The following is a 17,760-nucleotide window of genomic DNA, read 5'->3' as shown; positions in this document are numbered from 1 at the left end:
GGTAGTTTAGTTGTTGCTAATCCAAAATCAAAGAAACTTCTGAAAACAAGCGCAAAACGGCGTGTTTTTGCAGATTTGTATCAAATAACCACTATTATCCTTAGCCCCATGGTGAGCGCCAAACTGTTTTACCCGAAAAACGGATTGAGTTAAATTTGTACGTAGTTCTAAGGGTATATGGTATAATTTGACACAAATCGTAAGAATGAATAGAAATATCAAGTGTTGACTATAGAGAATGAAAAATAAGCAAAGTTGGAAAGAGGATAATTTACAGATTAGGCAAGATAAATCAATTTATCAAGCTAAAAAAGGGTAACTCTTCAATATATGGGTGTATGATATCTCAGTTACAATGCATGCAAAAACTTGGTCCTTTCAGAAATAATAATCATCCCTTTTATAGTGGAGAGATCCTACTTTAGATATAATTAAAAATACATAGTGGGAGACCCATGATAAATCAGTTTTTCCATAATTCCTGCTGGGATTCTCTCCTCTAGTGGGATTGCAACGGCTCTTGTCTATGAGCTCGATATTGATTCGAGCTTGGTATTGACTCGAGCTCTCGATCTTGACTCGAGCTCGATTCTGACCCGGCTCCTTGTATTGATTCGGGGTTAGTGTTCGTCGGTTTCTGCCTCATAAGCTCGATAACTTCACTTTGCATCATAGTTCGATTTGGATTCGAGCTCGATAATGATATCGAGCTCGATATTGATCGGTTGCTAGGGCTCGAAGTTTGGTGACCTGACTTCGGACCTCAACCTGAATATGAAGATGCTTCTCCGATCTAATGCATTACTATTTCAACCAATTCGTACGAAGGACTAACCGATTTTTACCGTATACAATATGTTTTACCCTTCTGTATAAACTATTAGACATTTAAAAAATTTCACACTGAGAGTATACCAATTTTTTAAGTGTTAGCTTGTGTGTGTTTGTTTTACAACGCTAACAAATTCATAGTTTTGTATTTCGAGACGAAAAGTTTATTGCAGTATGAGAGGCAAATCTAAAATTTTGAATTTATGCGTTTTGAATTTTAAAAATTATAGTTTATTAAACAACAACAACAACCCAATAATAGTCCCACTAGTGAGGTCTGGGGAGGGTAGAGTGTACGCAGACCTTACCCCTACCACAGAGGAAAGAGACTGCTTCCGGGAGACCCTCGGCTCAGAGACAAAAGATCTGTAACAACAACAGAAACCAGACAAATAATATCAGCACCGTAAAGGGTAACAAATAAGTGAAAGGATAATAATTATGGTAATAATAAAAATTGAAAATAAAAATAAAAATAGTGTGATGAAACAAAAACCGCTAGCAGTTCTAGACGAAATATTATCAGACTAGCCGGAATTATAGTTTATTAAATTATAAATAAATTATTCGCATATATTCAATAGATTTTCTTAATACATATCAGAGTTTCTATCGTCGCGCAGATAGAATTCTAGTTTTGCGCTGCTCAGTAATCTATATATTTACAAGTAACCTTCATACAAAGTGAGATTCTAATATTGAAAATAAGATAGATTACTAATACAAGTAAAATTAATCTAATAGTGTAAAATTTAAAGTGAATATTAGTTAAACTATCTGTACAAATTGAAAATCAGAGGCTATTTCAAAAAAAGAAAAAGTATAAAATAAAATAGAAAAAAGAAGAACATGAATACAACAAAAAGGAAACTATAAAAATTTCACGAAAGCCAGCAAATCACACCGCAAATGTCATGTGCCAAATTCAAGTAATACAACCATGTTACGGAACACTTATCACGCGCTCTGCTCCCTCCCGATACAAAACACACACACACACACACTCTCTTAATTTCTCTCGCTAAACCCACGAATCCATAGTCCCATTTGCCTTCTCCGTGATCATTTTCCGGCGAGATCTCTGATACTCCGTCGGAAAATCCTGATCGGATCCGCTATCTCTGAACTGCGATTAACTTAGCGATTTCGAAAGATCCGATTAGATATGGCTCCAGTTTCGGCTCTTGCGAAGTACAAGCTCGTCTTCTTAGGAGATCAATCTGTCGGCAAAACCAGTATTATCACGCGATTCATGTATGATAAATTCGATAACACTTATCAGGTATACACTTTTCCTGCTTCATTATTCATGTGATTCGTTAACCTTCTTTTTCTGCGGATCTGCTTCTCAATTACATTTATTTTCTGCCTGTCGTTAGTGATATTTAGTTTTGCTCTATAAGGACTTGATGATCTTCTTTTTGTTAGAGTTTTTTATTTGTATTACTATCAACTTTTATGGTTCGCTTTGTTCCTGATTCAGTATACGCTTAGCTTTGGCATTTACATTGGAAGGTTAGTCTTTCGAGCATCACTTGATAAATTTATGCATAGTAGAATCAGAGAGTGTAGGTGAAGACGTTTCTTACTAGGATTCTATTTAGAGGTTGAATTTTTCTAATCTCGTTTAGAATGGTGCTGTATAGTATGGTTTATCTGAAACAGATCTGAGTATCGGATAACCTTGTAACTGAAAATTATGGTTTATATCTGGAACATATCTGAGTGCGTATTTTTGTGAGTAAGTCATTGTTCGATATCTTTATCTGTAACGCACATTTATCGCCACTTGTATGTATAATATGTTTATACTTAGATGCATGTGCACTGCCATGCATTCGGTAATATATATATTTTGCACAATGCATTGTTGGCCATATTATTTGTTAGAGTGTAGTACTTCAGAGGCGGATCCAATATTCGAAGGTTGTACTTCAGATGTGCCACCATGTTATGCATACAGTATACATGTCAGTAGCTACAAAGACAGATTAAGAATAATGGGTCGGTTCGGTTAGTTTTTGGTTAATTTGAATAGGCCTTTCATTCACAAATCAAATAAGTTCGATTTTAGTTCGAATTTTTAATGTTTAATTTAAACACATTCTAAACAAAAATGCAAAAGAAAAATACTATTTCATGAAAGAACGCCTCCAATATAAATATTTGCTTAAAGAGTAGCTTAATAATATATTCTTTGTTTGACTAGATTAATTTACTTGTATTGTTCTTTGTTTATTTTTCCATCTTAATTTTTGAGTTATATGACAATTATTTTCAAAGAAAAACCTTCAACATTCAACCTATAATATTAGACTCAAAACGACTATCAATCAAGCCATTTAATTTTTTTTCAAAACCCAATGGAAGATATTGCTCAAATTATATTCCAATATATAAATTAATATCGTTTCATTAAAAATAAAGAAATTATATGCTAATTAAAATCAATTCAAATTATCTATAGAACTTAATTGTTCATAAAGTAAGGTATAATGATAGAACCAAAATGAGGACTGAAAGTTAAAAAAATGAAGAAGAGAGAGGGAAAGAACCGAAAAAGAAGGAAAAGAGGCTTACCTGAAAATAAAAGAAATTTTAACAAGTAGAAAAAAGGAAAAATCAAAGGAGCTGTTCCAACAGGGAATCGAACTTGCATTCATGAGGCCAAGGAAAGCCTTCAAAGGGAAAGCTGAACCAATGGCACCCACTTCCACTTTGTGACTTTTGGGTGCCACTCTATCCATATATACGTTTCTTCTCAGAGATATTAGGTACATAGTAAGAATTTTAGCGAAGCTAGCGGGTGGCGTGGCACCCCTACCTCATAAGGTAGATCCGCCCCTAAGTACAAAAGTATAGGTTATTTGTCTGTTTGCAAATTTTGAGTGGAGTGCGTTGCTCTCTTTAAGTTGGTTTCCTTAATGACTGATAGGTTTTGTAGCGTTAAATGTGAAGTAATCACTCCTCTGTTATACAAGTAATTGAAATATACACTTCAGCATTCAGCAGTGGGATATAGAAATTGTGCCTACTTTATTGCTTCATATCATATTCCTCGGTCTCTAATAATCCGAAAAGCAGCTTTTTCTTCCTTGCACATCATTGACAAGATAATGTATCACACTCTTAGACCTTGGCAGTTAATAATTGACTTGCTTTATCTTTTTCGTGATTTTGCCAACTTTTAGACTATGATTAGAACAACTTCATTTTCCATGCTTTGATGGAATAGCTTTTGTGTTCTCTGTTTGATTGTGAAACTGCTCGTAACCTAGATTTTCTAGTCCCTGCTTCACTTCTTCTAGTAAAGTATGTCAATTTGAAGAATAATTTTTCTTCTCATCCTCATTTTACTTAATTTTTTGTTCAGGCCACAATTGGTATTGACTTCCTGTCGAAGACTATGTACCTTGAAGATCGTACAGTACGATTGCAGCTATGGTAGGATATGCTTCTTGACGAGACAATGCCTGCTCTTCAAGCTCTAATTAGCATAAACGCTATTTATAACATTCTTAATACGTCACTTTTGTGCCATTTTGTTAAGGAGAAATAGCATAAATCTATTCAACGTAAGACAATTAACAGTACAAAGTGATGTCTTGAGTTCCCTATTCAATAAAAAGTGATGTAGCTACCCTTGGTTATATGAGTTGTTAACATATATCAGGAGATGGCAATTGGTCAGTTTATATTTTCTTGCTAAAACAAATTTTAGTGATGCCTTCAGATATACTGCTCTTGCTTCATTTTTCTGGCGGAGAAAGAGAGATCCTAATGTTTAACTCTATCCCTTCCTATTGGGTTATCAGTAATCGTCGAATTCCTAGACATATTTTTGAAAATAACCTGGCCTGACAAAGCATTCTTCTCTAGCTAGTTATTGGTAATAAATTTCCTTGACCTGTTTTCATTGATTGGGAAAATATTTCACTTTTGCCAGCCTTCTTGTTTGGTTCACTTGCTGCTGGGTGTAGCAGTTAATTTACATTTTAAAGTGCTCTTAGATTTGCTTTTCGTGATACCTTTTCAGGGATACTGCAGGTCAAGAGAGATTTAGGAGTCTCATACCAAGCTATATTAGGGACTCCTCTGTTGCTGTCATTGTGTTTGATGTTGCAAGTATGTCACTTTTCGATATTATGAAGTTTTTTCCTGATCATACTCAATTTATGTGTAATCCTTTCTTATAGATTCTTGCTTGGAAAAGAATTACATAGATGATATATCCCTTGCTAAAGTGACTTTGTACTTTTAATGGTTCCAGGCAGGCAGTCCTTCTTAAATACTTCAAAGTGGATTGAGGAGGTTCGAACAGAGAGGGGTAGCGATGTTATTATTGTCCTTGTTGGTAACAAAACTGATCTTGTTGACAAAAGGTAGCCATAACTATTTCATTCTCGTTTTTCCTTTTTCTTTCTGGAGGGTATGGGGGGTAAGAGCGGCTTTTTTTGAGACTAGTGATGTGTAATCTTTACCTTCCGTTATGTATTTTTATCACACATCTCTTTCATTTTACTGGCCTTTTCTTCCTGCATTTTTGGCTACGTGATGTCGAGGTCTCTACTAACGATCCTTAACCTTCTTACCTATCTTGTTCTCTGCGTCTACCTCATGGAGTGATAAAGTATTTGCCATTTTTTTGTATGTGCTAGAAATTCCACTTTATGTTTAAGAAAGAGGAGAGAGTTGTAGTGAGAATTTCATGGTCCATTATGTTTAGGGTACGCCCATTTTTGCTCCTTGCAAAGTGTAGTGTGTGCCTAAGGAAATGGTTAAATATTTGTGAGCTTTGTGTTGTGTTGTATGCTACTGGAGTTTTCTGCTGTTATGAGTAGTTTATTATTGCTATAGTAATGGCAGAATTCTCATGCGCTCGTTGGTCCTGTGACAAATTGCAGGCAAGTTTCAATCGAGGAAGGAGAAGCAAAAGCTCGCGAACTAAATGTGATGTTCATTGAAACCAGTGCGAAGGCTGGCTTCAATATTAAAGTGAGTAATGTTAGCTTTACACTTGGCTTCAATAAAATGTGAGAAAGTTTATCTTTCGTATGGGAGATTACAATCTGCATCATTTGTGCTGTCATGCTAAGAAGATCAGGCTTTGATGTTTTCATGTTATTGTTGTGAACTGTTTATTCTTGCACCCACTTGCTAGTTTGTTGCTGATAGTGCATAATCAACCTTGCACAGCCTCTTTTTAGAAAGATTGCAGCAGCATTGCCAGGAATGGAGACACTGTCTTCAGCTAAGCAAGAAGACATGGTTGATGTCAACCTCAAGTCAAGCAACTCAAATGCGTTCCAATCACAACCACAGTCAGGAGGATGTGCTTGTTAATTTTATGGTTTGCAATTCTATAGCTTTCAACTCAAGTTCTTAAATTTTGTTTTCCATAACAAATGTGTCTGTAAATTTCTTTCTTGACTTTCGAAACATTTGAATACTTTGAGTTTTATTTTTTGTTAAAGTTGGATACAGGAGGTTGTCGTCCTAGTTGGGTAAGATCTAGCATGTGTCACTTATTTGTATTTGTCTCTAGACCTATGCAATTCAGCAGTTCTCCTTTTGGGGAACAACTCTTCTAAGCGCATACTATCAGTTGATTCGTTGTGGTTCTTTAATAGGAAATTTTGGTTGGACTTGCTTGGGTAAGTGATGGTTGAACAGGATGTAGCTTTGCTAGTACAATACTACTCTGCTGTGACATACTTTTCTGCAGATCATTTTCTACCCTTGCGCGAAAATTTGTGTATGGTTGAATTAGATGGTACTATAAAAGCAGCTACATTATACTTTCTCATAAGTTTGTACTTCTCGCTGGAATGTAGACCAAATCCCAATTTGTCACTTTGAGTTATCTAAGAGTAAATAGTTCGTGTTCCTCTGTCAACGTTGTAACAGGAGTGTGCTTGTTATTACTGATTTATTCTTCTCATGTTCTGAAGTATTGCAGCAACATTTGTTAATGTCAAGCTTTTGCTTTACATTTATAAATCAGTTTCAGAGTGCTAGTAATCTTGAATACGGGTTAGTTTATTGAACTATGATTAATGTAATATCCTCGATTGATTAGGAAAATTCTGATTCTACGTTCTCTCATAATGATAAGAGCACTCTTCTTACTACGCCATATGAACGACATGCAGCCCAAAATCTAGCCCATTAACCCTTGACTGGTTCTGTGAATAGCACCTGGATTGCCGTGGTGTTATTGATCACCACATACTTTATTCGAGTTGAGATCCTATTCCACGAGATTTTTGTTTCGGCGAAGTTCCAAATATACTCCTGTACTTTCGAAAATGGTCTAAAAATACCCTCATTATACTATTGGGCTATATATAACCTTCCCTCATACTTTGGAACAAATATACCCTTATTTTGGATGGAGTGCCACGTGTCAGTACCAGATGAAAACGATATTTTATTTTTTACCCGATCCGTTTTAAAAAACCCACCACCCGATCCGTTTTAAAATTCAGTTTTTTTAAAGTATATATTTTGTAAAAACTGAAATTTATTTTTGTAAAAACTGAAAAAAAGGAATTTGCAAAATATATATTTTTAAGTCTTTTCAGTTTTTTTAAAGTATGTTTTTTGTAAAAATTGAAAAAATAATATTTTTTAAAAAATGCTTTAAAAATTAAAAAATATATATTCTGTAAAAACTGGAAAAAAAGGAATTTACAAAATATATATTTTTAAGTCTTTTCAGTTTTTTTAAAGTATTCTTTTTGTAAAAATTAAAAAAAAGATATTTTTTTTTAAAAACGGGAAAAAAAAGACTCTCTTAAAGCAGTGAACTATATATGCATTAGTTTTAAAAAAATAAAAATATTTTGTAATTTTTTTTTTCTTCAGTTTTTACAAAAAAAATACTTTAAAAAACTAAAAAAACTGAAAAATATATATTTTGAAAATTCCTTTTTTTTTTTCCAGTTTTTACAGAATATATATTTTTCAGTTTTTAAACCATTTTTAAAAAAATATTTTTTTTTCAATTTTTACAAAAAACATACTTTAAAAAAACTGAAAAGACTTAAAAATATATATTTTGCAAATTCTATTTTATTTTTTTCCCCAGTTTTTACAATATTTTTTTCCAGTTTTTACAAAATATATGCTTTAAAAAAACTGAATTTTAAAATGGGTCGGGTGGTGGATTTTTTAAAATGGATCGGGTAAAAAAAAGAAATGGGTCGTTTTCATCTGGTGCTGACACGTGGCACTTCATCCAACATAATGGTATATTTGTTCCAAAGTATGACGGGGAGGGTACATATGACCCAATAGTATAACAAGGGGTATTTTTAGACCATTTTCGAAAATACAAGGATATATTTGGCCCTTTGCCGTTTTTGTTTTTACTTCACTAAAGTGGAGACAAATATTAGTGATAGAAAAGAAAAGGGAAATACGTACGAACATATTCCAAGCCAGTGTTCCACAAGATATTTTGAATGCAGCGAAACTATTGAAACGGTTATATTAAAAAGAAAATTTTCAAATTGATACGTCTTTATTTTGTTTCTGTAATTTTTGGCAGAGGATAGGAGAGCTCTTTTGTTTCCGGCTTGTGAAAAGATTATCCCGGTTCAAAATTTGCATCACTAATGCCTACTAAGTCTACAACATTTGATTCCCTACATATAACTCTAAATTATAGATAGAACACTTTGTGCGTTAATATTATTTGCATAACTTATGTGAAAATTCGTGCTTGTTTTATGTGTGATAGCATGTGAAAGTTGAAATCAATACGTGTGTTACTGTTATCAAAGCACCTCAAATGACATTAATACTTTTAAAGAATAGCTTCTCGTTTGGTGTAGTAAGGATTCTTGATCAATTTTTATGTTTTATAGGATTCAGAGCGTTTCTTTTTTCTGTGCGTGTATACATATACACACTACTTAGTGACACTTCTCGTTGACTTTAGAGTGTCATAATTATTACTTGTTCACCACATAATTCAGTCTTATTTATTTATTGCCGTCATTATACAGTAAATTTTTATAATAAGTGTTTATATAACTAGTCTTTGCACCAAACGCCAAGCTTTATCAGCCTCTACTTTACTCAACCAAATATACCGAGTCTAAATCCAAGTTGACAAACGTTACGCAACACGATACATTCTCGTTTTTTTTGGCCTTTTTCATTTGATGGTGAATCAAATCGCCTTTATCCAATCCAATTAAGAAGTAGTCAAAACATATTGTGCACAAAACTATGATGTTCTCATTTATTATTCCTCACGGGTCGGCCAAATACTTTCCCCACGTGTCATCTTCCCATTGGTTAAAACGTGGGCACACGTCAATTTCACCTATGTCCAGCTCAGCTTTCTTTCCCCTTCATGGTCATCTTGATGGCCCTTCGAAATATGCCTTCAATTTCCAACGTTCTTTTCCTTTTTTTAACAATTTGTTTTACGTAATATTTAGGGGGTAAGTAGAGGGTTCTGGTTGGTTTTGGGTCCCGGGGGTGCTACTTGTAAATTCGCCATTCGGCCATCTAGTCGAAGACCCTCCATCCAAAAGTTTTGCCCTTTAAATTTGCAACAGTCAATTATTTGTATTTTATTGAAGTTCCGTTCTTCTCTCAGACTTAAGGCTGCTGAGCTGTGGCCGTTTGACCAAATTTCTTCCTTTTTTTCCACCATGACAGGTCCTCTTTTTCATCTTTTTTCTGTATGTTCACATAAAATCTTATTCAATTTTTGTTTATACTTCGTGGGTTTTTCGTTTATTTATGGTCAATGGGTTGTTTCAAATTGAAAAGGGAATTTTGGGTTTCTGTGGCATGATTTTTCTGTTTATTTTCTGATCACTCTGTTGTTTTAGTATTTTGGGTTGCGTTGTGATAAGCGGATCGAATGGATCCATATAACTTTTGTTTCCCTAATTATGAATAAAGAATTGATTTCCAGTAATTCTCTTTGAGTATCATCCATAAATTTGATAAAAATCTTATCTTTTTTTTGGTTAAGCAGTAAAAATAGAAGGGAAAATGATAAAATAGTTTTTTTTTCCCTTTTGGCAAGTACGACTGTAAGTTTTTACATATTCAGCTCTGAGCTATTGTTATATCATACACTTCAGGTCGCTGTGGGGTAAGCTTTATTTTCTTTTTCTTTTAAATGGTGGAGTCAAAATTTAGCTGAAGTTAAAAGCACTTTTTTGTGAACTGCACTAGGATGTTTTTGAGTGCTAATGAAAAATAATGTGTCCTTTCTCTAGATTTTTAATCCAGTAATCCATCTTAGTCCACGAAGTCATCACATTTGAGCACCAGGAGCGGAGCTAGAGTATATGTACGGGTTCGGATGAATCCAGTAGCTTTTGCTTAGACATGGTATTTATATAAAGAAATTTATTAAATATATAAATATTTAATAGCGAACCCAATAACTAAGATGAGCTATGGGTTCAATGGCAAGTTTAGAGCCCATAAATCTGGCTCCTCCTCTGTAATGAGCACCCCCAAGAAATTTAAAGAAAAGGCTGGATTGCTTCTGTTTGGTAATGGGACATAATAGTAGTTGTTGTTCTTGCATTACTTCTCAATTGTTGTCCTTAATAATTGCTTGTGCTTGTTAAAAGGATATTTGGATACAAAGAGACTATGAATTTGAGGTATATTTCTGTTACACTATATATGGGATATTAGAGGAGAGAGGACAATTGTCTACTTGCAATCAATGGCTATTTTCAGAAGTTCCATCTATAACCTCTCTTGTATTATGTCTTTGGTTACATGATCGGTTGTGTTCTTTGTATTTGGGAATACCACTCTCATTATGTCCTCTTGTTCTAACAGCAGATAATCAGCAACCAATTTTGGGAAAAGATGGTGCCTCAAATGGGCAGCATCCGCTGGCGAAGCTGAACCGTCTGCACTTTTGGCTTCTATTGGCACTCAACATTATTTTCTTGCTTGCTGGTCAAGCTGCTGCTGTTATTTTGGGACGATTTTACTATGACAAGGGTGGTAATAGTAAATGGATGGCCACTCTCGTCCAAACAGCTGCTTTTCCTGTTCTTTTCATTCCTTACCTTTTCATTACTTCTCCTCAAAATGATTCAGAAGGCTCCAATCGAGCTTCTTTCATCACAGTTAGCGTAGTCTATTTCGTAATTGGTGCAATGGTTGCAGGAGATAACATGCTATATTCCATCGGACTATTGTATCTCTCTGCTTCTACGTATTCCCTTATTTGTGCAACGCAATTGATTTTCAGCGCAGTCCTTTCTTTCTTCCTAAACGGTCAGAAGTTCACAGCATTGATCATGAATTCTGTGGTCGTGCTTTCTTTATCTACTGCTCTTCTTGCTGTGAACGATGATACGGATATGCCTTCAGGCGTAACTAAGTGGAAATATGTCATTGGATTTCTAGCTACTCTTGGTGCTTCAGCTATGTACGCTCTCTTGCTTTCTCTTATGCAGCTTTCATTCCAAAAGGTTTTAAAGAAAGAAACATTTTCTGTTGTTCTGGAGATGCAAATTTACACAGCACTTGTAGCCACCGGTGTCTCTATTGTGGGTCTTTTCGCTAGTGGAGAATGGAAGACTTTGCAGGGAGAAATGGGTAGTTTTACTGCTGGAAAACTTTCGTATGTGATGACTCTGGTTTGGACAGCTATAGCTTGGCAGATTTGCTCAGTTGGGGTTGTAGGCTTGGTTTTCGTGGTGTCCTCATTGTTCTCTAATGTTATCAGTACGCTTTCCTTGGCGATCACCCCTATTGCTGCTGTCGTAATCCTCCATGACAAGATGAATGGTGTGAAGATAATCGCCATGCTGATGGCAATTTGGGGCTTCGGGACTTACTTATACCAGAATTACGTCGATGATCTTAAGGCAAGGAAAGCACCAAGCGCTGTTGATGATGCTCCAACCGAGTCAAGATCTTGCTGAAGTCTTTAAGCCCAGGCAAGTGCATAGGCTATAGTTTTAAGAATTGTTAAGAGTTTTTGGACTAAAAAGATTTAGATACTTGTTTGTAGTTAGAAATTTTGCTCTATTAGAACTATCATTTACAAATGCCTGTTTAATAGAATGGCAGTTTAGTAGCAAACTTCTGTTTTTCATGTCATTAATAACAATGAACAGTTTAGTGGCAGAAGAGGTTTGATTAACATTATTTAGATGTAAGGTCTAGGATTCAAAAATCCCTGTAAAAAATATGATATTCGTGATAGAACAGAAGTACAAAAAAGAGGGGAATTTTCAGAAGTATTGGCATATGAATCAAGCTTACAATTATTGTAAAAAATTAGACTCTTTAGTCCATTCAGAGCAGTAATGGGAGAGAATTTAATACATACACGAGTATACTATCCATGTTCTTTTTGTAAAAAACGGAATGGAAAATGACAATTATGTCAACCCATGGAAAATATGCACTAAGAAGAAAAAAAATGTATCAAAGTTGAAATTCTTTTTGTTATCTAATCTAATAGATTTTCCATCTTTATTGTGCAAAATGCAGCACAAAGTAAAACAATTAATTTTGACTGATTCTCTTGAAAAGGCACGTCAGATTGCCGTGGTGTTATTGATCACTCATCGTTATATTCGAGAATTGTTTCCCCGCTGAGATATTCCTTTTTTACTCTATTAATGCATTTTATTTTAGTTATAAAAAAGAAAAACAATAAATATATAGGAATATATTCCAAATTGATACGTCTTTCTCAGTTTGGATTACTTTTTGGTATAATTTCCTTTTCAATCTGAAAGTGAGTATTGAAGTTGAGGAAGAAAAAGAACAATTTCATATATTCTCGCCTCATTAACTAACCAATAAAATCCTTAAAGATTATTACTACTCTTGTACAATGTAATCAGGCACGCATGATTCATTACGTAATTTACAAGAATATGGACATTCGAAGTAGAGAATAGTCATCAGAAATTACTCTCTATAAATGCTATTATCATCCATTTATGATATAACTTCTTTTCTACTTTACTAGCTTTTAAGAGTACTATCATCTAATTGTTCATGTATAGAAGATATTCATCTATTTTCGGGAAATTTCCATAATTACATATGAAATCATAAAATATTCCATAATCTACAACATATCCATAAAAAAAAAGATATCTTCCAAATGGTACCTTTCCGTGTAAATAAGGACATTGACTATGAACCATATTTAATTATCCTTGAAAATCCTCCATTCTGTTAAATGTTGATTATTAAATGTAGATTATCAAACAAGCATTCTTCCTTGGCAATGATAGGTACTCCATTTTGGTATATTGAAATTGAGATTTTGAGCACCAACAAGTTTGTGGATATATAAGACAGTGTTTCGATCCTAACAATCGGTATCAGAGTTAATGGTTTGGCGAAACGAGCATGGAGATGGCAGAGTGATGGCGCAGTGCCTTGTTTAGTGCCTTTATCCGTCTATGGGCCGATTTACTACCTTTACCCGTAGTTTCAAAGACGCATATACAACCTCTCCTCTGGCTTTGATGACCATAAATACTCAAATCATATGCGTGACACTTAGTTAATGGGAAAAATGACATTGTATAGCCGCTCTCAAAATAATAGCCGAATATATATATATATTTTTTGTATATATGTACATTATGTATGTTATATACAAAAATTATACAAATTTTATACACTTTTTCAGCTACCGAATGTAAATAGTTTCTGGCGCGAGCTAAAAGTGATAATAGCCCTAGTTAATGTCCAAATTAGCCCATGAATGGTGATGGGTCATGTGGAACTTAGTTCAAAATAGAGATTGTTGGGTGTGTGAATGAATAAAGTCCCACATGGAAAATAGAAAAGAAAAATAATCTACTTATAAGGAGTTGGATACTCTTAATGGCGTGAACCTTTTTGAGAAAATCATGCGGACTTGGCCCAAAGCGTATAATATCACATGATGTTAAAAATATCTTTGGGCCGTTTTAGCCCATTGTGCATTACACATAAAACATTCAATTAGCACGTTTATTAATCGCTATAATAATTTTAATATAACTTATATGGTAATTTATGTATCATTTTATGTGAAATAAATACTTATATTATCACTCTTTGAATAGGAGTATTAAAAATGACAAAATATCCTTAAAGTAAACTCTTATTGTAGTAAAGGTATATACATTTCTTTAGTAAAAAAACAAGAATTATCATAGCATTGTAGCATGGAAAAGTTCTTACTAATTTTTAATTTAAAAATTATAACCTATTTGTACGTATTTATAGGACAAATTCTTGTATACCTTGGTTCACCAACAACATATGGCCAATACAAATGCACAACCATTACGCAAAACTTATTAGGTACATACAAAACTTATCTTGATATCAATGCCTCCAAATTGATACGTTAATTAAGCACTAGACCAAGAGTACACTAACATAATACATGAATTGACTAAGACAATTTTTCCAATTGAATATGTCGGATTAATATCAAAGTTCGAATCACCATGAGCCTTTGAGTATGTTGAACTTTTTCTTGAGAACTTGATACTCGCAGTGAAGCTTTTTAAATAATTTTTGTGTACAATCTTATGGTCCTTAAATACTTCAAATATTTCTTTATAGATGTATTAAAATAAATTAAGAGGAAGGAGAAAACTAGCAGCATGTATATATAGCCACTATAAAGGCATTTAATTTGGGTGAAATTCAAAAATAGCCAGATTTACAAGTTGCTAATTGAAAAATAGTCACAGTTTCAAAAGTAATCAAAATTTAGCCACTTTTCATGTAAAGATAAATCTGAACGAAAATACTGTTCAAAATCCGGAAAATATTCCAGCATAATATACTGGAGTTCGATTTTTTTACATGTGAACTTCCAGCATAATATGCTGAAAGTTCATACACATGTGCTCCAATCTCTAGTATATTATGCTGGAACTTTCCGTGTGCTGGAGTTCCAGTATAATATGTTGGAAGTTCATATACAGGTGCACCAATCTACAGTATATTATGCTGGAACTTTCCTTGTTGCAGCAAAATAGTAGCTATTTTTCAATGACTTTGCAAACGCTGACTATTTTTCAATTACCATTTTGAAAACTGACTAGCCCGTACTATTTCACATTTAATTTGTGCTTTCTGAATCACGTCAAGTCGAAGAGGGGGGATTTGGGCCTTTCTTTGTGCTTCCTTCGTCATTAGTAATTTATTAGAGCAAACTTCATTTATGGCCAGCCGCTAGAAACCGATATTAACCGCTAGCCACAAAATTGCAGTATGCATTTTATAGCCCAAAACTAATTAAAAGGCTAGCCACCGACCCAACTATCACGAAAATACAGTGTTGTCGCCGCCATGAACCCCCCCCTCTCTCTCTCTATTTTCCTTCCTTTCTCTTTCGACCTGGCTCTATATATCTATCTATATGTGTGTGGATTGAATTGAATTGATATATGTATAGAGATTTGGGGGGTTTTGAACTTAGGGTTTGGGAGAAAGGGGGAAGAAAAATGGGTCCGCGATCGAAGTGAGAGGGGGAAAGAAGGGAGAAAGAGGGCTCGAATTTCATGAATAGTTCTGAGTTTTCTTCATTTGAAGCCCCTTTTGTTTTCTTCCAAAATTTTCATTTGTTGGTTGCTGTTTTTTGTTCGTTTGACTTTTCTTGGTCACACTTCACTAACTTCCTGTTTTTATGATTTAGGGAAGAACACTCAAGTAAAAATAAGGAAGGACTTTGATGGAGAAGAAGGTTCAATATATACCATCATTCAAATCTTAGAAATTATCCACTAAAAATACTTTTTTATTTATTTTATAATACAACAAAATCAGTCAAGCTTGGATGGTTTCCTACAAAGTGATCTTATTGTTATAAACTATTAAATTTTTAATTTTTTATCTCATGCATAGTCTTCACTATATAAAATATATACAAAATAGACTGTCACTATATAAAATATATACAAAATAGACTGTCATTATACAAAAAATATATTAAATAGACTGTCACTATACAAAATAGATTGCCACTATAAAAAATATATAAAATATACTGTCATTATATAATTTACATACAATAGACTGTCACTATACAAAATATATACGAAATAGACTGTCACTATACAAAATATATACTAAATAGACTATCACTATACAAAAAATATACAAAATAAACTGTCACTATACAACAAATATATAAAATAGACTGTCCCTATATAAAAAAATATACAAAATAGACATTTTGGGCTATTAGATGTAATATGTTTGGGCCGGAGGGTCATTTTCTGTCAATGAATAAAAATATGGGCTATTAAAATTTTGAGGGGTTATAAAGGATAATTTTCTCAATTTATTATCTGCATTACGGCTTGATAGTTGAGTTATTTTTTTTTATACTATAAGAAGATGAAAAAAATAAAGGAGCATGATAGTATACAGTAAAATTTTGAACGGTTTATACACATTTTTCAACCATTGGGTATTTGGAATGCCCTAAGCTCATTAATCGGATTTCCAGCCGTAGAAAGCTCAATATGGAGTTTTAACTGTTTATCCTAAAAATTGAGTAACAATTAAACTTATATTGTGATTTTAAGGATATGTGATTTAACCCAGTACCAATTGATAAACAGCGAATTAAATAGATAAATTGGACAATAAAATGAATCAAACTGGTCTGCAAACAATGCCTCGACCTCGACTCGAGATAGTCTCGAGGTTAGTTAATAAGAACAGTAGAGGATGGAACAAACAATAATGAACAGTGATGAACAGTAAGTAAAATAAAGAAAGTAGCGTATGTGTATATTCTTATAAGTGAATAATGATTCTACTCCTTACAAGTGAATGTGATCCCTCTTTATATAATAGAGGAATCCTAAATAAGGTACAACTCTAATAACGGAAGTAGATCTCATGATTGGCACTAATAACTACTTTGATTTGATATGTTCTGGGATATTTGCTGTGATCTTCGACCGGTTACTGATATCTCGCCATTCCGTTATTACGCCTTACTCGAAGTCAGTCATGCTTGATCTCGATTATTGCTGGCCTCGATCTCAATAAACACTTCGATCTCCAGGATTGATGTTCTATCTTCGAGCTCGAGTCCGATCTATTATGAGGTTACCCTCGGGGCAACTCCCCTGCCAACGAAATCGGATATGCCCGATTTCGACCGTATACAGATAGTCCCCTCATTTTTTGGAGTGTAACGAGAAGAAACGAATTTGAGACTTCGATTTAATACCTCGATCAGTTATGACGTCAACATCGTGACGTAAGCGACAGAAGTGATTGAAGCGTCGTGTCTGCACAGTTTCCGAGGTCATTAATTAACGCTAGTTGATGGTCGGCCACCATTGCTTTCAAACCATCAAAGTGGCTATTATAAATAGACCACCTTCATAATCTTCTCAAACTTTACTTTCAAACTTCTTCTAATCTTCAAAAGCTCTTATATTCTCTTCAAGTTCGTCAACTTTGTCGGTTTTCGTTTGCCAATCTCTTATTAAAACACAAATTATGTCTTTTTCTTCCTTAAACCTCATATAGCAATGGAAAAAACATCAAAGACCGTTCCTCAAGAAGAAAAGGCCTCCTCATCACGGCCGGCCGGTCACAAAACACCGGTGGAGCCACGTATCGAAGAGTGTATCCCCGGGCCATGTGAACTTACTTCCAACTTTAAAGTCGAAAAACCCACTTCGGTTCCTGGCTGATGCGAGCCTATGTCTAGATACATCTGTTCGATATTCGAAGGCGATATCGAGCAGGTGAAAAACGACTGCCACTGGGAGAATAAAGAGGTGGTGATTCCTACCCCCGAGGAGGACATCACCACTCATGTGAAAGGGTTCTTAAGTGTGAATACTTACCCTTTCACACTGGGTTCTGTCGATCCTGTCATAATTGACTTCTGCCCCAATACCGAGTAACCTTAGGCCAGATCTA

The 17,760-nt window shown here is 34.3% G+C and overlaps 2 protein-coding genes across 4 annotated transcripts; both read left to right on the top strand.

Moving 5' to 3' along the window:
* The first annotated feature begins 1,733 nt into the window (after window positions 1–1,733).
* LOC104098999 (ras-related protein RABH1b-like) lies at window positions 1,734–6,489 on the top strand. 2 transcript variants are annotated; one of them, XM_070177012.1, is made up of 7 exons: window positions 1,734–2,113; window positions 4,205–4,275; window positions 4,868–4,956; window positions 5,102–5,213; window positions 5,736–5,826; window positions 6,028–6,181; window positions 6,462–6,489. In XM_070177012.1, exons 1-6 carry the CDS (start codon window positions 1,997–1,999, stop codon window positions 6,172–6,174), a joined length of 627 nt encoding a protein of 208 aa, XP_070033113.1. In that variant the 5' UTR covers window positions 1,734–1,996; the 3' UTR covers window positions 6,175–6,181; window positions 6,462–6,489. The 2 variants fall into 2 exon arrangements, with proteins under 2 accessions (XP_070033113.1, XP_009604156.1); XM_009605861.4 differs by lacking the exon at window positions 6,462–6,489 and having other exon boundaries at window positions 6,028–6,427.
* A 2,855-nt stretch (window positions 6,490–9,344) lies between these two features.
* LOC104099001 (probable purine permease 11) lies at window positions 9,345–11,967 on the top strand. Of its 2 annotated transcripts, none has more exons than XM_009605863.4 (2): window positions 9,345–9,507; window positions 10,663–11,967. In XM_009605863.4, the coding sequence occupies exons 1-2, from the start codon at window positions 9,501–9,503 to the stop codon at window positions 11,757–11,759; spliced, it is 1,104 nt and encodes a 367-aa protein (XP_009604158.1). In that variant the 5' UTR covers window positions 9,345–9,500; the 3' UTR covers window positions 11,760–11,967. The 2 variants fall into 2 exon arrangements, with proteins under 2 accessions (XP_009604158.1, XP_009604157.1); XM_009605862.4 differs by having other exon boundaries at window positions 9,348–9,507; window positions 10,660–11,967.
* Window positions 11,968–17,760: the final 5,793 nt, after the last annotated feature.

The sequence above is a fragment of the Nicotiana tomentosiformis genome, chromosome 1, assembly GCF_000390325.3.
Source record: "Nicotiana tomentosiformis chromosome 1, ASM39032v3, whole genome shotgun sequence".
NCBI lineage: Eukaryota > Viridiplantae > Streptophyta > Magnoliopsida > Solanales > Solanaceae > Nicotiana > Nicotiana tomentosiformis.
The sequence above is the reverse complement of the archived record's forward strand: the minus strand, read 5'-3'. Positions and strand labels throughout refer to the sequence as shown.